The sequence below is a fragment of the Pezoporus wallicus genome, unplaced genomic scaffold (assembly GCF_028554395.1).
Source record: "Pezoporus wallicus isolate ANWC-B61680 ecotype Strahan unplaced genomic scaffold, APGP_CSIRO_Pwel_v1 contig_3952, whole genome shotgun sequence".
NCBI lineage: Eukaryota > Metazoa > Chordata > Aves > Psittaciformes > Psittacidae > Pezoporus > Pezoporus wallicus.
The window spans coordinates 10617724-10638813 of NW_026635034.1; the positions used below are offsets into that span (position 1 = coordinate 10617724).

Below are 21090 nucleotides of genomic sequence, written 5' to 3' on the forward strand. Positions count from 1 at the left end.
TGTTATTGAAAGAACAAGCCCACAGGCTCTTCCTTTAATGAGCTGCTTTGGATTGTCCGTCCATAATTTATTAATGTAATTGCTTTATTATTACATTTGTATGGCTGAAAGGAAGCTGTCTCTAATGGCCACAGAATTTTGTGTAGTATCTTCATAAAAAGATGCGTTATTAGTTGGTGAGAAAAATACATGTTGACTATTTCAGGCTTTGTTTTAAAAGTACTTCTTTATTAGCATTTCACATCTAATTATTTTTAATTTTTACATGGTAATTAGGTATATGTCGGATGAGAATGGATATGGATTTGAATTTGCAGTGTATAGGTAGTATGGATGTAATTGATTTGTTGCACAGTCAATATTCTTTAACTGCCAATTTATGTGCAGTATATCTGAAATCGCAAATGGGGATTACTTGGGTGTATTTTTACTCTTCTAAACTAGAAATGCATTATAATGTAAAATGGTATCATGTGGAATGAGATCATAAATCCTTTTGATCTAGTTTTAAGTTTTCTCATTTAGTAAAGAGGTGTCATAAAAATGGTTTTCCAGTTATCCTTAGTTCAGTGTCCATTTGCTTTCTTTAAATATTTTTGTGGTATATTTTAACATTATTAAAGATATGCCTACGTATAGTGAACATAACCTGAAGAAGGAGTTCAGCAACCCTTTTATGGTGACACTGGCAGAGGGCAGGTATTTCAGGTACTCTGTGTGTGTGTTTAGTCCACTTTTGTATCGTTTAAGTACTGTGAAGATGTCACTGCTTTGTCATCGACAATGTGCCTAACCCTACAGATGCCAGGATATAAAAATTATCCCTCTGCAAGGCAGAATGAAGGAATTTGTCCTCCTTTGTGTACCCATATGTTAGCTTACCTTTATGCAGAATGCTGGTTTTGATTGAGTTGAGAAATATCGCGTCGCTGCTTCCCACTTCTGCTGCATAAATCTCTGTTAACCTAGACGATTTTGACAGGTGCCAGTCAGTGGTCTAGGAGTGGAGGACAAGCCCCCTCATCTCCAAACTATGAAAACTCTCTACACTCCTTGGTAAGAGTTGTTGAAAGCAACACCGTACTTTTTACTTAAGAGCTGAAGGCTTGGTTTTGTATAAATCCTGCATATCATTAAAGGAAACAGTAGGATAGCATTACAAATGAATTCTTTGCTAACAAATGGCCTGTTCAGTTGAACAATATAAGACGTGCAGGGTGTGTCTTTCACCATCTGTTCCTTGGGCATCAGGCTTCTCTGCTGAGGACAGCTGGTGCTAAAGCGCTGTTATGAGATTCTGGTACCTTTTCACAAATCCATAGCTAATTCTTATCTAAAGTTCAGTCTGGAGGAAAGATAAAGACTTCATGCCTTTGCATTTACTTGTCCTTCCCCTCCCTCCCTGAAATGGTAGCCTCTTGGGCTTGCCTTCACTACGCTTGTCATTAAAGTACTAATATATTGTATTTATAATTGTTATTTGTTATTGGGGAGTGTTCGTTTATTAATTAATGAAACGTTTTACAGAAAAAGACCTGGGAAATCATCTACAGCATTATAAATTTTCTTCCTTCGAAGATGCAGCAGAGGATTTAAGTTACTGACTTCTTTCTTAAATTCCTGAGACAGGATCGGGAAGGAAAAGGGAAAAATTTGAGGGGAGGCTTTGATTACCTGTTAATATTTCTAGTTTCCACAGGTGAAATTTCGTTTTTCTGTCTAACAAGAACAAGTTTAAGCCAAATCCGTTTTCTTCAATATTTTTGCGATTAAGTATAATTGTTACATACATCTTAAAATCCTAACAAAACTGCAGTGTTAAATATTAGCCTTTTCTTATCTTAATATAATCAGATCTCTGTTGCATTAACTTCACTAACAATTTATTGCTGACATGCACATCAGCTGTTTCCTCACCTCTTTTTTGAATTAATCTTAACCTGTGCTTTGCTTCCTGTTCTGTCTTGACTTTGCCAGAAAAATCGAGTTGAACAGCAACTTCACGAGCATTTGCAAGATGCAATGTCCTTCTTAAAGGATGTCTGTGAGGTACTATTTCACTTTAGATGGTGCCTTTTTGTGTTTCAATTAATGCTTCCTTCAGATTCCCCATTAAAAACTTAAATTAGCATAGCATATGACCCATCTTCTGACTCCAACATCCTGCCATTTCAGTTTCTGGAGAGCTGCAGTGTCAGAATTGGTTTTGCTTTGGGGTTTTTTGGTCTCCTTTTTTTTTAAAAAAGGAAAGTAATTTAAAGACAGACTCTTCTGCAGTAACATACAGAATTCACTTTTATTTCTGCAGTAGCTGATGTGTTTAAAGCTCCACTTTAGAAAATGATAGCTCAAAGTTTTGTCCAGGTTTTTTGTAATACAGGTTCTCAAAAAGCCACTGCCTCTCTTTATTGTTACCAACGCGGTGAGGCTGATTTTATGATCATTCTTTCTCATCCTTTATTAGCTTATTTTGTAGCACTTCCTTTTTTCTTTGTTCATGCCATGTAATAGAAGCTGAGTAACATTAACCTTGTAATAAGATTCACTTTAAAAGCTACCACCTATTTGTGGAATGAATGCTATCTTGAGCAAAATCTCCAGATATCTTTTCTTTTTCCCGTTTGTTGTAGTGCTGGTAGGTGCTTTCAAAGTCTTTGATATATGCATTTCATCTTCTGTCTTTAATATCTCTGAGGTAGAAACTACTGCGGTATAATGAGTATGCAGGTTTATTCAGTAATAGCTGCTCCTGTCCCTCTTAAATTCTAACAGCAGTCTCGAATGGAGGATCGCTTGGACAGACTTGATGATGCCATCCATGTACTACGAAATCATGCCGTGGGGCCTTCAACAAGCCTGTCAGGTGGCCATGGAGATATACACAGTTTATTGGGACCATCCCACAATGGGCCAATTGGAAGCCTGAACTCAAACTATGGAGCATCTAGCCTTGTGACAACCAACAGACAAGCGTCAATGGTAATGGTATTTTTAAATGTGTATTTTTATATATAACAGCTTCAGCTGATGCATTTGACTTAGCGCAGAGCCTAGTGAGTTACAACTGGAGTGTAAGGCCAACATTTATCAGGAAGAAACTACTTGAGGTTCCTGCGGAGGAAAAAGTGGCAGACAGCTTGCACCTGCTATGGGTTTCCAATTAGAGGGTTAGGGTGGGGGTAGAAATGAGAGGGAGGAGAAAGATGGGAAAACTTAAACTTGGGCCTGGTCAGTGGCCCATAAAATCCTGCTGTGACCATATGCAGAAAGCTGAAACTTTCTGCTGAGAGCATTTCAGCTTATACATGCATTTTTTCCAGATGTGTAATAATTGGCAGAACAGTTTTCTCCTTGAAATGGTGAATAGGGAGATTGAATGGGAAAAGCAGTCAAGAAGGACTGAATTTCAAGTGTTCTGGTCTGGAAAAGCTGTTTATTGTAAATTGGAACTAGTCTTCAATAGCAGATGCTGGCAGAGGACTGGGAGGAAGCTGTTGGAATGTGGAACCATGGTGTGCGCAGGCTCAAAATGTAAACTTTTTTTTCTAAATGAAAAGGAGTTTGAGCACAGCTGTAGTGCGAGTAACAATGAAGAGGAAACAACTTTTAGATTAATCCCCAAGAAGAGTGAAATAATTCAATCCATCTCTTTTAGTTTCTTTAAAAAAGTGAACTGTTCTGAAAAAATGTAGTTGAGCTTTTTATAGATCAGAAGTATGTTAAAAGCATTAGACAGTAAACGAAATCTATTTGTAGCATTGCTTACCTCCCTTTTTCTTCCTTTGCATTCCTCCCTTCTCAAGCACGCTTAAAGGAAAAAGGGCTTTTTAAAACATGCTTATTTTAGTGGTGCCATGTGTTTGCATGTTTACAGCGTGATTTTAAAGACCAGTTACATGCTGTGAAATTTTCTGTCATAAAACAGATTCACAGCTGGGCACTGTGTGATCAAGGCAAAACTTCACCTATCATCAAAATAATTAGGTACCCCAATTGCTGAAGGGTTTGTATTCTATAAAACTGAATTAGTTCCAGGCTCTCCCATTCGCACGTCACACATCCATTTTTATTAATTTCAGAACCACTGCAGTAGACATCAAAAAGAACTGGTTACTTTCTATAAGCTGCGTGTGTTTGGGGGCTTTTCGGGGGGGAGTGCTTTCCAACACATACCCAGCTTTAGGTTTCTGTACAACAGTTAGTAATGAAGGAAGTGATGCATAAATACTTCAGAATTTTTTCTGAATACTGCCTCATATTTAAAGAATGCTGTTAAAAGGGAATGTTCTGCCGTAGTCTGGGGTAGACTGCAGTCTAGTTATACAAAAGAAAACTTGTTTTTTGCTCAGTCTTAATGACGTGGGGTAGAGTGACTGAAATTGCAGTGGCAGAATTGTTCTCTCTCTGTCTTGTGGAACCTTCTGGTGCTGCTAAGCCAGATCCAGTCAAATGCAGATAGTGTTGCAGTGTACACAGAAATCTGTTTCTCTTTTAAACTAAGCTATGATAAATATTTTATCAGCTTGGTTTTGATTGAAATAGGTGGCGGTGGAAGATGACTCCCCAAAATGAATTCCTTGGTCTGCTCTAGTTTGATGTAGTTGTGTAACTTAAAACGTAATCTAGACTTGAGTTGCCACCTAATGATTGATTGACCTGCTGCTTCAATTGAAAGATGCTTGCTCTCTGTTAAAAAAAAACCCTTAGATTAGGAAAATGAAAAAAAAAACCAAAACACCAAAACCCAAACCATCACTTGCTTTTGTATTTCATCTGGCTGGGTGAAGCAAGCCTGCAGATCAGTTTTGCTTGAATAGTGAGTCAGCTAAAGAATTCCTTGGATTAACCCTAATTTTGTTACATCAGAATAATTGGCTCCAACAGAAAGCATCCTGTTGTGGCCTTGACCAGTCCCCAGCGAGTGCCCTTTGCCATCATTTGCAGTCGCAGGCACTCAGCATGGCTTAGGATGGAGCCTGAAAGATGAACAGAGCAGGGGCTGGGCTGGCCTTTCTGGCTGTAGTGGAAACTGAGCGGTGTTAGTTAATGACGACTGCATTGCAGTAGTGCCCCCCACTTAAGAGGCGCAATTCTTGCGTTATTCAGTAATCAGTTAATTTCAACCTATACTTACTTACCATTTGTATTTCTTGAAATCGTAAGTGCAGGGGAACAGAGGATTTGACACCACCTGAACCGTAAGCTCTAGGCTTTGTTCAGAAATTAAAGAGTGCTGTACTTCAGAGAGCCTCCAGTAAATTTTAAGAAAATAATGTATTGGCTCTCACGGTGTGAAATGTGAACATCAGTGCAGGTGTTTACCTGGTTTTGTTTGACGTGTTCAGAAGGCGTTTAAGTCAAGAAACGTTCATTGGGATTCAGCATTGAACGAAACTTCCTTCTTGGGGGAGGGAGGCGGGGGTGTCTCTTCATACAAAACATTTTTTCTCTGTAGGAAAAAAAATAGAAGTTAAATTTAATTTCCCTTGAAGATGATGATCTTGGCAGAAGGAGCTAGGAAATGAGTAATTTAACTCCTTTTTATGTAATTAGTGTAACCAGACATGGTTTTATTTTAACATTTGCTTAATTTTTGAGCCAGATTTATTTTAAAACTCTAGTTGACTTCATTTCCTGCTCGCTCTGAATGGTCTTGTTTTCTTTTTAGCTGGGCTGGCCATTAGACTTATTCAAATAGATTTTTAATATCTCAAACTCATCAAATATTTGCTAAGTGGCCTTTGAAGTTGATTTGTATTTTATTTCATGTATTATTGAAAAGTTAAGAAGTAATACTCTTTTTGTTCTTATTCAAGCTGCTTTTTATTTGTCATTGAAGTACAATGGAAAAAGAACAGCCTGAATTGATTAAAAATAAATAAATAAAAGGCCTGGAAATGCGGTTAAGGATGAAACTCAATCCTGAAGTCACAGGGTTTTTTCCAGGTATAACAGGGATCCAAGGGAACTGGACAGTCTCCCCTTCTTACCCTGTGTCTGCTGTGCTGTAAGGGCAGGACAGGGCAGCAGGAGCTGCTTGGCCAGCACCACTGCTCTTGCGCAAAGCCCTTCCAGGCGCTGTGTTTCCAAGCAGAGCCGATGCTCGCACTGAGCCGCTCTGAGCTGTCCCAAGTGTAAACATCTTGATTCCAAAGCCCTCTTCATTGTCTTAACTGTGTTCACCTCGGTTAAAATTGTATTACTGGTCAGCTGGCACGGCTTGAGAAGTGCTTGTGTTCTGACACGTGCTTAGGTAAGTCCTGCAGCAAATACAAGCAAAGACTGGTTTGTGGGGAGGTTTTTCAGCTCTCAAAAGCTTTTATTGCCACGAGTTCAAAACTAATAACGAAACTGAAGTGTGAGATGCAGGCCCCGCGTTCGCAGAGCAAAGGTCCTTCCTCTCGCCACGTGTGGCTCCGGGCCGGCTCCCCACATGTGCAGCACTGTGCTGCCAGTTGCCACGATCCGTCTGGTTTGTGTTCAGTTGCCAGAAATACTGCGCTGCTTTCCTAGTTTCAGCTCCCAAACGTTACCACTTAAACGGACGGAGTGAGCTCGGCACTCACGGTTTGTTCAAACGCACAACTCGGCGTGGCTGCGGACTGCCCTCTGCGCGAGCCTCCTGATGAACCGCGGGGACCTCAGTTCTCGCGGTGAATGAGGCAGTGCGGAGCCGGGACCGGGCAGGACTTTGGGCCGTCCCTTCGCTAAACGCAACCCGTTTGATTTGCCGGGAGCCCGCCACGCTCGTTGCTGTGGCAGCGCAGGCAGGCTGCCCGGCGGTGGCTGGTTCCGGTGCGGGTTTAGCAAGGCGGTGTGTGCCGGCACGCCGCGGCTCCCCCCACCAAACCCCGGCTGCCATTTCGCGGCCCCGCGCCGGGCCCAGCTTTACCTCAGAGCGGCCCCTCGGCGGGCTCAGCCCTCCCGCCTTTGTCGCGGGCGGGGGCGGGGCCGAGGCGCCCAGCTGTATGCTAATGCGGGCAGCGCGCGCCGCCCCGCCCCGCGCAGCTGGCGGGTGCCCCGGGAACGGGGGAGGGGGCACCGCGGTGCCGGGAAGCGGCTGGGCTGGGGGTCGGCGGCAGCGGTGACTGCGAGAGGGGGCTGTGCTGCGGCACAGGGCGCCGGCGCGGCGGTGAGGTGCAGAGGGACGGAGCCTGTCCTGGGAACGGCAAACCCGGTTCTCTGAGCTCGGCGTTCAGGAGACTTAAGGTCCAGCTGGGTGCCTTGAAGCAGGCCCCGGTTTGCTGTGCTTACAGGAAACAGCTCTGGGCCTTCGCGTGGGGTACGGGGGCGTTCAGCAAGCCTCCTGCTTTAGGGATTGTTTGGATTTTCTAGCACATCGCAGATCAGAGATGAGCGCTCATGACGTGGTCGGGTTTGTGACACCTGGCTCTTCAGATTTCTGTATCGGTCTTGTTGATCTAAGTTGTATGCTTTGATTTTGTAAACCTGTTTCAAAGGACTGGAACATGGACTTGAATTCAGCTTTTATTCCCGGTCTGTTTCCTGCCTGTATCAGAACTGATGTGCTTATCTCTCATGTCTAGATTAGCACTAGATCTGGAAGTTGCCGGGGTTCTGGCAGCTGCTTCGTTTGGACACAGCTTTAAGAATTGTAACCTTTTGTAAGAAGTAGTTTTGGAACAGACTTGGCCCTGAAGTGATTCACAGTCCGTACTTTGAATAAAAGCACCCTCATGCGTTAGGACTTAGCATGAGCAGAAGAACAAAATCACGGGCACAACCTGCAGGGCAGAATTAGGGGAAGACTCGGGTTTGGAAGTGCTCTGTGCAGAGCAAGCCTTACGTTCCTGTTGTACGAGTTTTGTCTCATAGGCTGGAAGACATGGGCTCTGCTCTTTGCTCCCAGTGAACTCTCAAGCACCGCAGGAGCTGAGATGACTGCATCCATAGTGGAACTTCTCACAGACAAAGCCTATTACACACACAGGAAGATAAAACACATTTTAAATAGCAACAGATATCCCTCAGTATACAAGAGATTTTCTGCAGAACAATAGATACGGATACCAGCCCGGAATGACCTGATATTAGTTAAGGGGGGGGGGGGGGGTGTGTTCCCCCTTTCCTTTCTTGTTCCTGTGTGTTAGCTTACAGGAACGAGTATGTATTAAACAAAGGATAAACTTGCATAAGGGTATTTATCTCTCTCTGGGTAAAACCCATACTAAGACATGAAAGGTAGAAGCTGCATTAATTACTCAAGAGGGATTCAAAGCTCAGCAGTTTACTAGGATTGAAGGATTTATTGAAAAACAGTGGTTCTCATGTGTAACTCCAGGCAATAAACCTATTTAATTAAAGGCTTAATCTTCTAGTTGACATGTTTGCTACTGTTCCAATAAAAAGCTTCATCTGTAGCCAGTTTTTGTAACTATATAAATAATAGTAGAATCCTCAGCTTTGTTAGGGTTTTGGTTTTTTTTTAACTGTAAAATTGTATTGTGGTTGTATTATAAATATTTAAAGGACTTTTGTGTCTTTAGGAATCAAAAGCTTTAAATAGTCCGCATTCCAGATTATTTAAATACAGGCAGTGTGTCTGTACCTTTTCCTTTCTCAAACAAAAGAATATGACTTTATAGAGGTTCGCATTAATAACAGTGTTCTGTCTTGAGCAGAGTTTTTAACAGATTTGCCTGTTCAAGCTGGGCACGGGCGCTCATCGCTGTCTTGGCATAAGTACTGTTAATCCAAGTTTATGCTTCCTCTCGGTGCTTGCTGCTTGGAAATTTGATCATGATGTATCATGAAGGAGCAGATCAGAAAATACTGAGAGGTGGTAGGAGCAGTTAGATGCCTGGGTTATTTTTGCATGATAAGATTCTGTAATGGGACTAAGATAAATGTATTTAGCTAAGAAAGGAGGAAAATGAGAGGGAATTATTAAAGTGAACAAAACAGTATTTTGATATTAGATCCAGTTCTGCCTTAATCCTGTTTCAGCACAAGTGAGGAGATGCTATTTATACATGTGCATGTCTCTGTATGTGAGCATAGGGCAGTATACACACCTTACACATGGGGTGAAGACGATTATTCCCCACGATTTAAGGATCACAGTGTTACATGTACTGGAGTTGCTAGTTGAATTAGTTTAAACAATCAAAGGTTAATCAAGTCTTACACCCCTCGGGTATAAATCAAGGAGAAAACTCTGTAGTGTTGTGTGGGAAAGTAGTGAAAAACCTTGTTGCTAGGTTGCTGTGTTATTCCAAACAGGTGTTGGTCACTGCTTTGCTTGAAATACAGCTTAATCCTGTGTGGTGTGATCAAGTGGTGTAGTGTAATAGCATCTTCCAACTAAATCTTTCCTTTACCAAGCTAGAACTTTAACTTGGGTTTGTAATCCAGCAAATATTTTGTCTTTTAAACTTCTGTATCTGGACTGTTTCTTTTTCTTTAAAGCGTATCTTTAATGGAAATGTTTGCTTTGCTTTGCTTTAGGTTGGGGCTCATCGGGAAGAAAGTGTCAGCCTCAGCAGCAACCATTCAGTTCTTCCCAGTGCAGTTTCTGCTCAGAGCACAGAACTAAATCATAAAACACAAGAAAGCTACAGAGGTAACTTCCCAGTGATTTTAAATGGGGTCTGCAGTAATCCAGAGCCAGTGAGGCTGTAAATCTTGGTAAAATTGCATCAGCACAGGGAATAGAGACATAGATGATGTTGAGAAATAAGAAATTAATTGTAAATACTGTAAAATGCTGCTGTGAAGGATCCCTGCAACAGTTTTCAGGGCATCCCTGTGTCAGACTTGACCCACTATAGTTCCAGCAGAAGACTCTGCATTACAGCCATGTTCTCTTGGCTGAAGGAGCCGTAATGGCATTTGCAGTACGGCAGCCATTTCCGAATCGGCAGGAAGGGCTGCAGAGTGAGCTGAAGGCAGATTTCAGTCTAGCTAATAAAAAGAAATCCTTCCATACAGGTGTTAATGGTTCCCTCTGTTAAAGGTTCCCTCAATTTTTAGCTTGAAGTAGTAAGCTATGGAAGACACAAGTCAGCTTACTCGTTAGCATGCTTGCACCATTTAGAGAGGTGCGTGTTGCACGTTTGATCTAAGCCCAAGCCTTGATGTCAGTGCAGCTCTGCCCTAAAATATGCAGCCCAGACATAAGGTGCAAGTTTCCTTACTTCACTGAAGTCCTATTGTCTTTAACAGTGCTTTTCTTAGGTGAAGCTGTTACTGATCAAGCTGCTCTGAGTTATGATCCCTTTACAACCCCTAACACATGCCCAATTACATCAGTGTTACCAGGATTTCTCTTGCTGTTGCCAGAGTATAGTTCCTACTGTCGTCTTCCCAGACTCTGTCCTTAGCTCTGGCCTCCCATTGACAATATCTGCTTGAGATTCTCTTTGGTATTTCATGCCTGTGATACTCACACTGCTCTCTGGTTGCCTGCAGCATTGTCAGGTGGCTTACAGAGCCAGTCTGTGGCTATAGGTCCAACAGAAATCAAGTCTGAACATAAGGAGAAGGATGAAAATATACATGAACCCCCCTCATCGGATGACATGAAATCAGATGATGAGTCCTCCCAGAAGGATATCAAGGTCTCATCTAGAGGCAGAACAAGGTGGGTTGCTGACATGTCCTAGAGAATTTGTGCTTCCTTAATGCTGTGTAATATGCTGTCCTTATGTTTGATGAATTTATTTCAAGGCTTTTGCATTACCTCAGTGCACCTATTAATAGACAGCTGAAACGGATAAACAGTTTAAGTGTTTGTATCCACTTAAATACAGAATAGAGGATTTTCTGGGGAAATCACTTGAAAAGTGTGCATTCCCTTATGTTGCTGCCTTGCCTGATACCTGCCTGTGTACATGTAAGTGGTGTAAGATACAGAGAGCCCTGCCCAGCACAGAGGGTGGGAGAACATTAGAAACCTCTGATACTTTGTACCTGGGCAAGGGCTGCGCTTCTAAACTTGAGCAAGTGGCGATGAAGAGCAGCAGCCTGGTAAGCCTCATTCACTGGGGTGAGCACAATAGGTACATAGTCTGTGAAACACTTCTCCCCTCCAAAGGCATAGGCAAAAAACCTGGAGCTGATGCTGAGTAAAATTCTTCTGGATCTGCCTGATGGGCCTGAAACAAGCATTGACATTTAGGGTAACAGTAAACAATGAGAGTTTTGCAACAATTGGCAGCACAGCCTGTATCATCACATGTCTAATGGCATTTTAGTGTGTGAATTTTAGTTAGAGCAGAGGTTTTCTGTAGTTTTAGACCGAATTGGACAATCCTATATTTAAAAAAAAGGCTGTGCAAATTAATACAATAATTTGAAGTGATACAAGAATTCTGATTAGAACTGATCAGCTCTATGCTGGGTATTATTAGAAGATAAAATAGTTCTAAAATAGGCCACTAAGGGCTTTAACAAAACTAATGCTTTTTAATAAGCACAATAAATTGAAAATTACCTGAATGCCTTCTTATATAAGCTGATATATTGGAAACTGGCTGAACTACTTGTTGAAAAGGCTTTATTCCTCACCTGATGAGATGGCTGAGTTACCTCTTTGCTCCTCATTTCTCAGTGATTGAGTGAAGTGGTAGTTTTGCTTCAAGGGGCAGTGTGTTGCCACTACTTATCCTAGAGATGTTTGCCACCTGTAGACAACATTCTGTGCATATTCTTCAGCCGGACACCATTTAAAACTTACTCTCAGAAAGAGGCAGGAACAGCAAGAATTACCTTGAGTACTTAAGCACTGATTTGGAACACTTCCTTAGTTATCTAAGTGTACTTCAATATGAAATAGATTAAGCAGAAAAAGTTTAATTTCATCAACTGAAAATTTTGAACCAGCAGCACGATCACTTGTGATACTTCAGTTTACTTTTATTTACACTTTCTTGCAGCAGTACTAATGAAGATGAGGATTTAAACCCAGAGCAGAAAATAGAAAGAGAAAAGGAGAGAAGAATGGCAAATAATGCTCGAGAACGTTTGCGCGTACGAGACATTAATGAAGCGTTTAAAGAACTTGGCCGTATGTGTCAGCTTCATCTGAAGAGCGAGAAACCCCAGACGAAGCTGCTTATTCTTCACCAGGCTGTGGCAGTCATCCTCAGTCTAGAGCAGCAAGTGAGAGGTAAATGATTTAAAGTACTGACATACCTTGCTTTAAATTGTAACAAGCACTTACGTAGTAGCACAAAAGCTCTAACAAAAATATGAGATATATTTTAAGACATACCTTACATAACTGAAATATTAAAATGCAGTGAATTTAACCATTTACTTAGGGATTTGCATTAAACGCATGGTGGGGAGGAGAGAGAAAACCTACTTCAGTTGAATCAAAGACATATTAAGGTGCAGAGGCACCCTGCTTGAGCTTCTGATCAGCCCCGAGTTGGATGAGATGACCCTTGTAAGTCCTGTCCAGCTGAAACAGTCTGATCTGTGTAGCTGGCATGAGCATTCCATTAGGTTTTGCTCTCTTGGACTAGTGAGTAGCCGTCTTCCTCAGTGTCCTGCTGACAGAAGTGCATCGAGTGGCTGGAAAAGTCTTTCAGATGTGGATGACATCAGTGGTCATACTTGCTTAACGCACTACATCTCTGAATCACTGATGCCACTGAATGATGTCAGTGTTTTATTCTTGTGTATCTTATTTTTACTTCCATTTCCTGTTTTGTTGCTTATGTTTTGCACAGATCAAAGCAATAGTTAAAAGTTCAATGAAAGTGACAAAGGGAATAACTCAACACAAGCTTATGTACTGTGTAGTAAGGATGAGATGCTGTGTTTTCAGGCAGAGTTTTACTGACCTGGGTTTTAATAAAGGCTCACAGTCTCCAGTCAGAGCTCTTCCATAGAGCAGCTAACTACTCTGCAGATGAGGCACCAAGTAGTGCCATGGCAAAGCCCTATTTTAGCATCCCTGAGACTTTGACCTTGGGAATTGTTTTGCTCTGAAAATGACAGTCTGGAAGATAAGGTTGAATATTACAAAGAAGTCAGACTAACATTAATCAAGCATCAAGCACCAAGTCCATCTCTTGGCTCTCCCAGATTCTGTCAGTCACAGAAAGCTCTGTGTGAAAACTAGTAAAATCACTTTTGCCTTGGTCAGAGGTTGCTTCTGAACCTTATGTCTCTGGTAGAAATCTTCTTCTGTATGTACTTACAGTTAAATTGGACCTGTTCTGCAGGCAGTGTAAATTGAGAGCTTTTCCTTCCTCACATGTACATTTCAGCTCCTACTCCCCGTGCATCACAAGCACACGATGCCTCTTGTGCAAGAGGCTGTGCTCCCCGTTTATCTCTGCGTCTTTCTTAGCACCTGTTCCTGACAGTGAGTGACCGGAGCTTTGTGCGGTGCCCGGAGGAGCTTTCACCAGTGCGTTGTTATAATTGCATCAGCCATTTCCTCTCCCTGCTGGTAATGAGGCTTCTCATTCTGTGATTGGCGCTATTCAGACTGAAACGTTTCAGATTTTGAGCTCTAACTGTAGGCTAGCATTTTTATCTCCGTTTCATAAATCGCTGTAAATTAACTTCCTTTCAGAGTTTCCACATAATTAAATCTTCTTTAAAACTTCAAGACAAGCCAGATTTAAACAAAGAAAACTGTGATTAAGAAAAGTTAGCAGTTTTGGGTTGTTTTATTCCCCCAGTAGACTCTTTAGGAGTGTTCATCTTTAGGAAATGCAGTAGGAGGCAGTTGGTAATGACTTGGGTGAAAGCAGAATTAGCAAGTCTGTCCAAAACTGCCTCTGTCAGATTACCCCTGTAAAATGCAAACTGCAGTTACTGTGGGGTGCCTGTGCAGTGCAGGAGAAGGGCTTGTGCTGTCTGTTCAGTCTTGGCAGTCTCCTTACAGCTAAAATTATATCTGCAATCTTAAACTGCAAACCAGAATTCACTGAGAGCTAGAAAAATACCTCAACATGTTGACTAAATTCAACATGCGCTGGTAGAACATAGTACACACTTTTTATGTGTCTTTTTGGCCATGGCAGTTTTCATCTTTTGTATTTTGGTTCATGAAAAAAAAAATTTGAAGAACAGAAACAGCTGACTGTTAGAAACAATCATAATTTGAAAACTAGGTCCAAAGCTTCATCTATTGAAGCTAATTGGGGAAGTGGAAATATACTGATGGAGGTAGCTTGATAGCTGGTCCACAGCTGCCTGTATAAAGTACTGACTGTGATGTGAGAGGAAACATGGTTTGAAAAAACATGAGCCTTCTGCTCTGTGCCATTGTCATATTCTTTGAATTTAAGATGGTTTTCCAGACCTGAGGGTATGAGGAGAGCTACTGACTCGGGACATTCAACCTCCCTTCTTCTAACAGCAGGCTAATATTAAGGTGAAGAAAGAAGCAGTAACGTTACTAAAACTAGCGTGCTGTCAGTAAGGTTGTTGTGACTTCAGCTTACCAGTGAAACACAGAAATAAATCCGGGGTTGTTTGCATTGTAAATTCTTACAGTTCTCATTTTGCACATTAGCAACTCCTGGTGACAAGGGAGACACTTCTTAGCAGGGTTTTGAGGGGGAAGTTTGGGTGATTTTTTAGTTTGTTTTTTTTGTTTTAATACCATCTCAGGAGATGCTTGGTAGGGTTTTCAGTAGTGCTTGTCTGCAGCTTCAGACACCTGTCTTTTAGTGCAGGGACATCAGGAGTTCAAAGAGGGAAGCTGCATAGCTATTTTTACTCCAGCAGTTAATGGATCGATACTGCCCTCTTTATCGGCATATGGGATGTTAACATCATGTTTCTGTTCCAGAGCGAAACCTAAACCCTAAAGCAGCCTGCCTTAAGAGAAGGGAAGAAGAAAAAGTTTCTGCCGTATCGGCAGAGCCGCCAACACCACACCCAGGAAGCCACCCTGGCCTGAGTGAAACTACCAACCCTATGGGTCATATGTGAACACCAGCCAGGTACGTCTCTGGTCTAGAGGGGAACGGCTCTTGTTGCTTTTTATTGGCTACAGTTAGGGAAATGTAGATACGCCTGTTCTTAGTTACTGAGCTGCCACTAGCACCAACTTCTTTATGCTGCTAAGTACTTTGAGGTCTCTGAGCATAAGCAAAGCGTGCAGATTTGTTTAGTTTTATAATAAAACAAAATCCCAAGAAGTTGTCATTAAACTCTTCATTTCCATGTGTTGTTGCCAATGGCTACATCTCTTGGCTCAGGTGGCCTTCTTGGCATGACATGAGAGGAATAGTTAACAGTTTGCTAGATAAGCCAAGCATAATAGAAATGAATTATACATTTTTAAATGATCTAAATATCACATTAGCTCGTTTAAAAATCCATGTAGTTTCCCAGTGCTGAAACAAACAGAGAGACTTCTCATCGCAAAGAGATTTGCTGTCTGGCATAAGGCCAGGCATTCTAGCTCATCTCGTGTGCCCAGCGGAGATTGCTTAACTATCTTAAGTCACAGTCTCTATTATTAAAGAATAGTCAAGATTTAAAAAGTAATGCTTTCAGCTTTGCAAGATAAATCAGTATTTCCAAAAGTCCCATGTAGTCCAAAATGCAGTAGTTCATTTAAATCATGCTGATGGGGTGCTCTTACCAAGGATATATTAGTCATCTGGTTTTATTACATGTAGCTGCTTGGTTTGTTGTTTTTTTTTTTTTAAAAAAGAAATGGGGAAAACTTGATTTTTAAAAGAAAAAAGCTGATTATTTCATGTCTTCGAAAATAGCACAACTGTTGCCACTTTCAAAACAAGTAAGCAGCTGGGTTTGATGCCCTTACTTACATCCATAACTTTACTAAATTTTATGTTGTGGAGGTTGTTGTTGTGTATATAGACTAGTTTGCTTCTATTGTAGCTTATGATAAAGGCATCCATCTCGCCAGAATGTATTCTGTGGAAATTTATTACTCCTTCATGTTCCTTAGAAAGCAGCAAAATGGTATTGAAACCAAGCCTTACTCGAGGCAGTACTTTTCCCCCATCTCTCATAGGCAGCTGCTTGCTTCATAAACAAAATGGGGTTTCTTTTTAGGAAAAGAAGGTGCTTAGAATGTCTTTAATTTGTCCTGTTTCATACCAAAGAAACAGGTTACTTCTAAATTGTCAGAGAATTCTTGACTTGCAGCAGAATTTATAGCCTGTTCTTGCTATGTTAATACAATGTGCCACTTTCAGAAGTTTACAAGATCTTTGGTTTTTAATAGCAGTAACTTTGTAAGGTGACTCAGGTGGGACGTTGACTTGGAAAGCTCATTGGGTATATGGTGATGGCTAACTTCAGCAGTAGTAATTCACGTTGGGTACTGACTCCTGCTTATTTTAGAGACCAAAGTCAAATGAAGATTGAAGGTTTGAGGTCTGCAGATTACACTTTGTCCCATGCCCAGGAAGTCAAATAGAATGTTCCCAAGAGTAAACTGTTCAATGTGCCATATTCAGTATGGGTATCTGTGGAAAGAAGGATTTCAAGGCCTCTCAGTGTGGTTTTTCTTTTGCGCTTAACTGAAAATGGTATGGTTAAAAATAAAAAATGGTATGGTTTAAATTAGTTCCAGTGTTGAACCATGCTTCTTACTGATTCTTTTCATAATACCCCTTTACTCTTCCAAATTGCTTTCTAGAATTCCAGAATCATTGGTAGGATACACAGAAGGTGACCTTTCTTCACAAGGACACAGACAACTAACATTATATGAAGACACAAACCTGACAGGAGAAAACACTTGAAGCAAGAAACCCAAATGCAATCTTATGATCAAAGCTACTGGTCAACACCTGCATCAGGATTGAAGATACAAGATCTTCAGACAGAATTTCAGCCCATGAAATACTCTGAACATATCATTCTGTTGCAAGCAGTGTGTCGCTTCTGCACAATCAGAGACTGTTGTGATCTCTCCACTCATTGTGGAAGTTGCCTTGTGCCTAAACTGAATTGACAAATGCATTGTAACTACAAATTTTATTTATTGTTATGGAACTGTAAAGGTCTACATATAAAGGGAAAAGTTAACATGTTAAAGGCTGATAAAGTTTCAGCTGGATGCCAGCATTTGCTAAAGCTGTTCACATTCAGAGAACAAAGCAGTGACAAACATCGACCCGTAGCATTCCCAGCATACCTATTAGTGTCTTAAAAAAGGAAGGGAAAAGTCTTTTGTTGTCCTTTCCTCTCCTTTTGCCATATGACTAGTGTTTTCCATGCAATAGGAAACTATTCCTTGGTATAGCTTTTTTTTTATGTTATTTTTGGTCTCTGGTAATCTGAACAGTTATGGTCATAGTCACCCTTCCATACTGAGCTCCGTGCTTCAAAGCCAGTGAGAGGCCTGGTGAGGGCTGCCAGCAGGAGCAGTGCTGTGACCGTAACATTTCTTGGGTTTAAGAAGTTATTTTTATTTTCCCTCAGACTTTCCTCAAATACTTTTTTTTTTGTTTGTTTTTCTAATTATAAACGAAACCTTTTTAGGCTTCTAGGCTTCATAGTAAAGCTTGTAACGTGAAGTGTAAATTGGGTGGGGAGAATCTACTTTGTTAGAGTTGCTTTGTTTTCCGAGCAGTAAGTACTACATATAGTACATGTAAAGTGTTAGCTGTATGTAAGCACAAAATGCATTAAAATACAAAGGAGATTTTTTTTCAGGCTGTAATTTTGGTGAATAGTGAAATCCTACATTCACCGTGGCAGGTAGTGTGATGCTATAACCACCAGTATGGTGGGCTTACTTACATAATGGAATATAAGAGCAATGGTCACCAGTTTTTCCTTACTGTATACATTAACTATCTTGTCATTTTTGTATGGCTTGTCAGTGGAGAAAAAAAAAACCCAGTGTGAATCAAATGCCCCCCTTCCAAGCCACATTAGCATTGAACCTTCAAATGTTTCTCTACCAGAACAGTGTCCCTAAGTATTCCTTTGTCACAGTTGTGTTGAAATGGTTAATCCCTTTGAACTTCCATGGAAACTGTCTTCCACTGCAATGACCATGGGAGGAAATTTCCTACGCCAAGGTTGTCTGAGCTATTGTTCATATAGTGCATCTTTCATCACTGGCAATTGGTTCACACACAAAACAGGAACAAACCAGTAATTTTTATGAAGTCATTTAAATTGAAAGAACAAAGGATGGATTGTTAAAAATAAACTAATGAATTTCAGCTCATGGTTTGGATGGTTCCTAACAAAACAGTTTGTGGAATTAGTGGACTCATTTCTATTACTTTAATTTGCATAGATCATCAAATAACACCTGACTATATCTGTGGCCTTGTTCTTCATTTCAGTGTTTATCAGCTAAACAAATTTGTTGCTTATGACGTGTGAAAGTGATCACGTGCCACTGCCTGGCCTTTTTCCTTCTAAGCTTGTTGTCTTTTTGGCTATATTAGACTTTGCAGTATGCCCAGAAGCTTTCCTTCATAAAATAGAAAGAAAAAAACATTTGGCTTATTTTTCACTGTAGCTAGTCTTTTATACAATAATCTTGTAAGAAAATTTCTTGAATTCTAAATATTACTCTTTCTAGATTTTTGAAATCGAAAAAGTTTTCAGTAAAAAGTTTCTTACTTTATTTTACTATATTAGGTAGTAAAAATGTAGGGTTATTTACCATAACCTGTTCATTAATATCAGAAATTTACAATAGCATTGTAAGACCATAGTAGGGTTCTAGCATACCGTGTAGTACCTATGGAGTATTGTAAGAGCTAATTGTCCGAGATGAATTGCTTCTCATCTTGTTCTCCAGTTTCCATTGTTGGTTTATTGCAGATTTGTACCCTGTGTCAAATTTCAAGGTATTGCTGATAAACCTTTCCAACCAGCAGCAAGAAGTTCAAAAAAATTTCTGTCAATGTAACAGAAAACACTATGTATATAACATTTATGTAGCAATAAATGTGCCATCTTTTTTTAACATGGTAAATCAGTGAGTTTTTTAAATTCCTCTCTCCTCATAGGTAATGTGTTGCATGAAAAACACCAGCAAAATCAGCTTCCACCTTTATCTAAGTAAAACCTAACATCCTTTCTCAAAGTACACAGCATAAGCTGCAGGCACAAGAAGTGTTGTTTCTACTTCCTGTGAAGCAAATAGAGAAATTCTCAGCAAGGCGAGGAGGAGCAGTACCCTGCCTGCATTCACTGAGGAACAAAGGGGATTTCGTAGGCAAATAGTAATCTGGGAGCAGGAGCTGAGCCACAGGTATATGCTTCCTGTTATATCTTGTTACTCTACTTTGCCTGTCCTTAAGATAGGTTTCTAAGGCTGAAGCCCCTTCGTGAATTGAAGTTCAGCACCGAATTACTTCTGAATCAATGCATTTATGTAGGCTTCAGGTAATAAAAAAGGGAGGGGGGAGTCTGTATCTTAAGCTTGAAATTAACATTGTCACATTTTCTACAATTTCTGCGAGGGCAAATGAAAAAATATGGCAAGAGTACTATGTCCAAGGCATACACCATACAGTGGGGAAATCATGCAGTCCTTAGTCCACATCTGTTTAAGCCAAAAGCCTCAACAAGCAGACTTGGCTGAAACTTTAGTTTTTTCAACTCTTTTCTAAATAAATATCCCTGGGAAAAGCACATCAAAGACAAGCAAATAGATACTGTACATATGAAGCTATGATGTTTAACTGAATGCGGTGTATGTCAGTCAGCATGGCTGCTGTGTACTGCATCTTTTCCAACTCTTGATACTGTCCTTTGTAACCTTAAAAAATCCAATTATCATCTTGAGATCTGGTTTACGCTGTCACACTGTCAACATACCTATACAGGCAAGTTCTGATAAGCTAGGACTTTTAACCACTGGCAAATCTAACGAGGTCTGGCCAAATAATGGGAGGTGAGCCTCAACTTTGTAAGTATGTCTTTTAGTATGTCTTTAGTAAGCTGTGGAAGAGGTGCTGAGGTGCCCTGCTGCCTCCCCTAGCACGCATTCTCGATTGTAATTTACTCCAGTAGTAATAGTAGATCCAGCCTTTGAGTATCCATCATTACTCCTCTCCCCATTTCTGAATGAGACCTATTACAAATTTGTCACTTGAAGCTTCAAGAGAGTAAAAATGACATTTCGTCTTCTTTATATTTACTACTGCTGTCTTGTTTGCATACACTTTCTGACCACAAGTCCTTCAATACCTTTGAGAAATACAATTCTGCTAGAATGAGCATTTGGATTATTGTAGGAAAGCTTTCCTCTAAATCTAAAGCATTGGGAGAGGCTTAAAATGGACTTAATCTTTTTTGCCTCCAGCACTGAGTAAATGATGGTAAAAAGAAGATTGTGGGTTCTTTATGTACGAGTTAACATTGTTCCAAGAATGAGTCAACATTTTCCCCATTAGCATCTGGAAATCATGGCAGAACAAAACCAAAATGTAAAAGACAATCTGGATGGTAAACTGCTTTTTGTTTGTAACATTAATACCTTATGCTTCCTAGTATACCTAACCTGTGGATACTAAAATGTCCTGTAGAAGGAAGAGATCCTTTGTCCCAATTTGGAAGCCTGGCAGCACTTCAACAGTGGGGTTCAAGAAGGCTCAGTAGGAGTGAGAAAGCAAGCTGACACCTTCCTGCTTCCAGACACCATCCATACAAGATGTGGCCAGAGGTGAGAGCCACAGTATGGCTGCCCTGATTACAGGGCATCCCAAACGCAGGGATGGAGGGTTGCATCCTTGGTGACAGGCACAGCGCCAGGTCCTGCCTTTCTGCTGCTCACCTGCTCAGCAAAGTGAAGGAAAAGTTTTCCAGGAAGGGGGAAAATGGTACTAATAGGAGATTGCCACAATCCTTTCTTTTCCCTTCCAGCTCCTGCTGTCAAGTGCAGATTAAGTCAGGTGCCATTTTTGGGTGGTGTTTTGTACTGATTAACCATCATTTGTTTTCCTGAAGTTAATCCCACTGTCAACCTGGATGCCATTGCAAAATACTGTGAGTTTACTTCCTGGTTAAAACACAAACATACTGTTCAACTGATACCACAAGCAACTGCATGTGCATGTTCAGTATGACAGCTAGTCAAGCTGTTTGTCTGCAGTCCCCTGGGATTGTTTGTATTGGTCTGATCAAGTGGCCTTAGGCTCTGAA

At 40.8% G+C, this 21090-nt stretch overlaps 1 protein-coding gene and 1 long non-coding RNA gene across 16 annotated transcripts in view; one reads left to right on the top strand and one right to left on the bottom strand.

The window, feature by feature from the left end:
- The window catches only part of TCF12 (transcription factor 12), a 167435-nt gene extending 148528 nt beyond the window's left edge, over window positions 1-18907 (top strand). For 7 of the 14 annotated variants that reach the window (XM_057398207.1, XM_057398224.1, XM_057398216.1 and 4 more), the window contains 8 exons: window positions 983-1056; window positions 1978-2049; window positions 2773-2979; window positions 9469-9583; window positions 10432-10603; window positions 11898-12130; window positions 14780-14933; window positions 16610-18907. In XM_057398207.1, the coding sequence (XP_057254190.1) occupies window positions 983-1056; window positions 1978-2049; window positions 2773-2979; window positions 9469-9583; window positions 10432-10603; window positions 11898-12130; window positions 14780-14922 (1016 nt within the window). In that variant the 3' untranslated portion in view covers window positions 14923-14933; window positions 16610-18907. The remainder of the gene's footprint in view (window positions 1-982; window positions 1057-1977; window positions 2050-2772; window positions 2980-9468; window positions 9584-10431; window positions 10604-11897; window positions 12131-14779; window positions 14934-16609) is intronic. The other 7 variants (XM_057398267.1, XM_057398309.1, XM_057398258.1 and 4 more) reach the window with 5 other exon arrangements.
- On the bottom strand, window positions 499-5550 carry LOC130593282 (uncharacterized). Of its 2 annotated transcripts, XR_008970777.1 has the most exons (3): window positions 5323-5550; window positions 3767-3807; window positions 499-965 (listed from the first exon to the last, which is right to left on the bottom strand). It is a non-coding gene; the product is annotated as an uncharacterized LOC130593282 (long non-coding RNA). The 2 variants fall into 2 exon arrangements; XR_008970776.1 differs by lacking the exon at window positions 499-965 and having other exon boundaries at window positions 3414-3807.
- Window positions 18908-21090: the final 2183 nt, after the last annotated feature.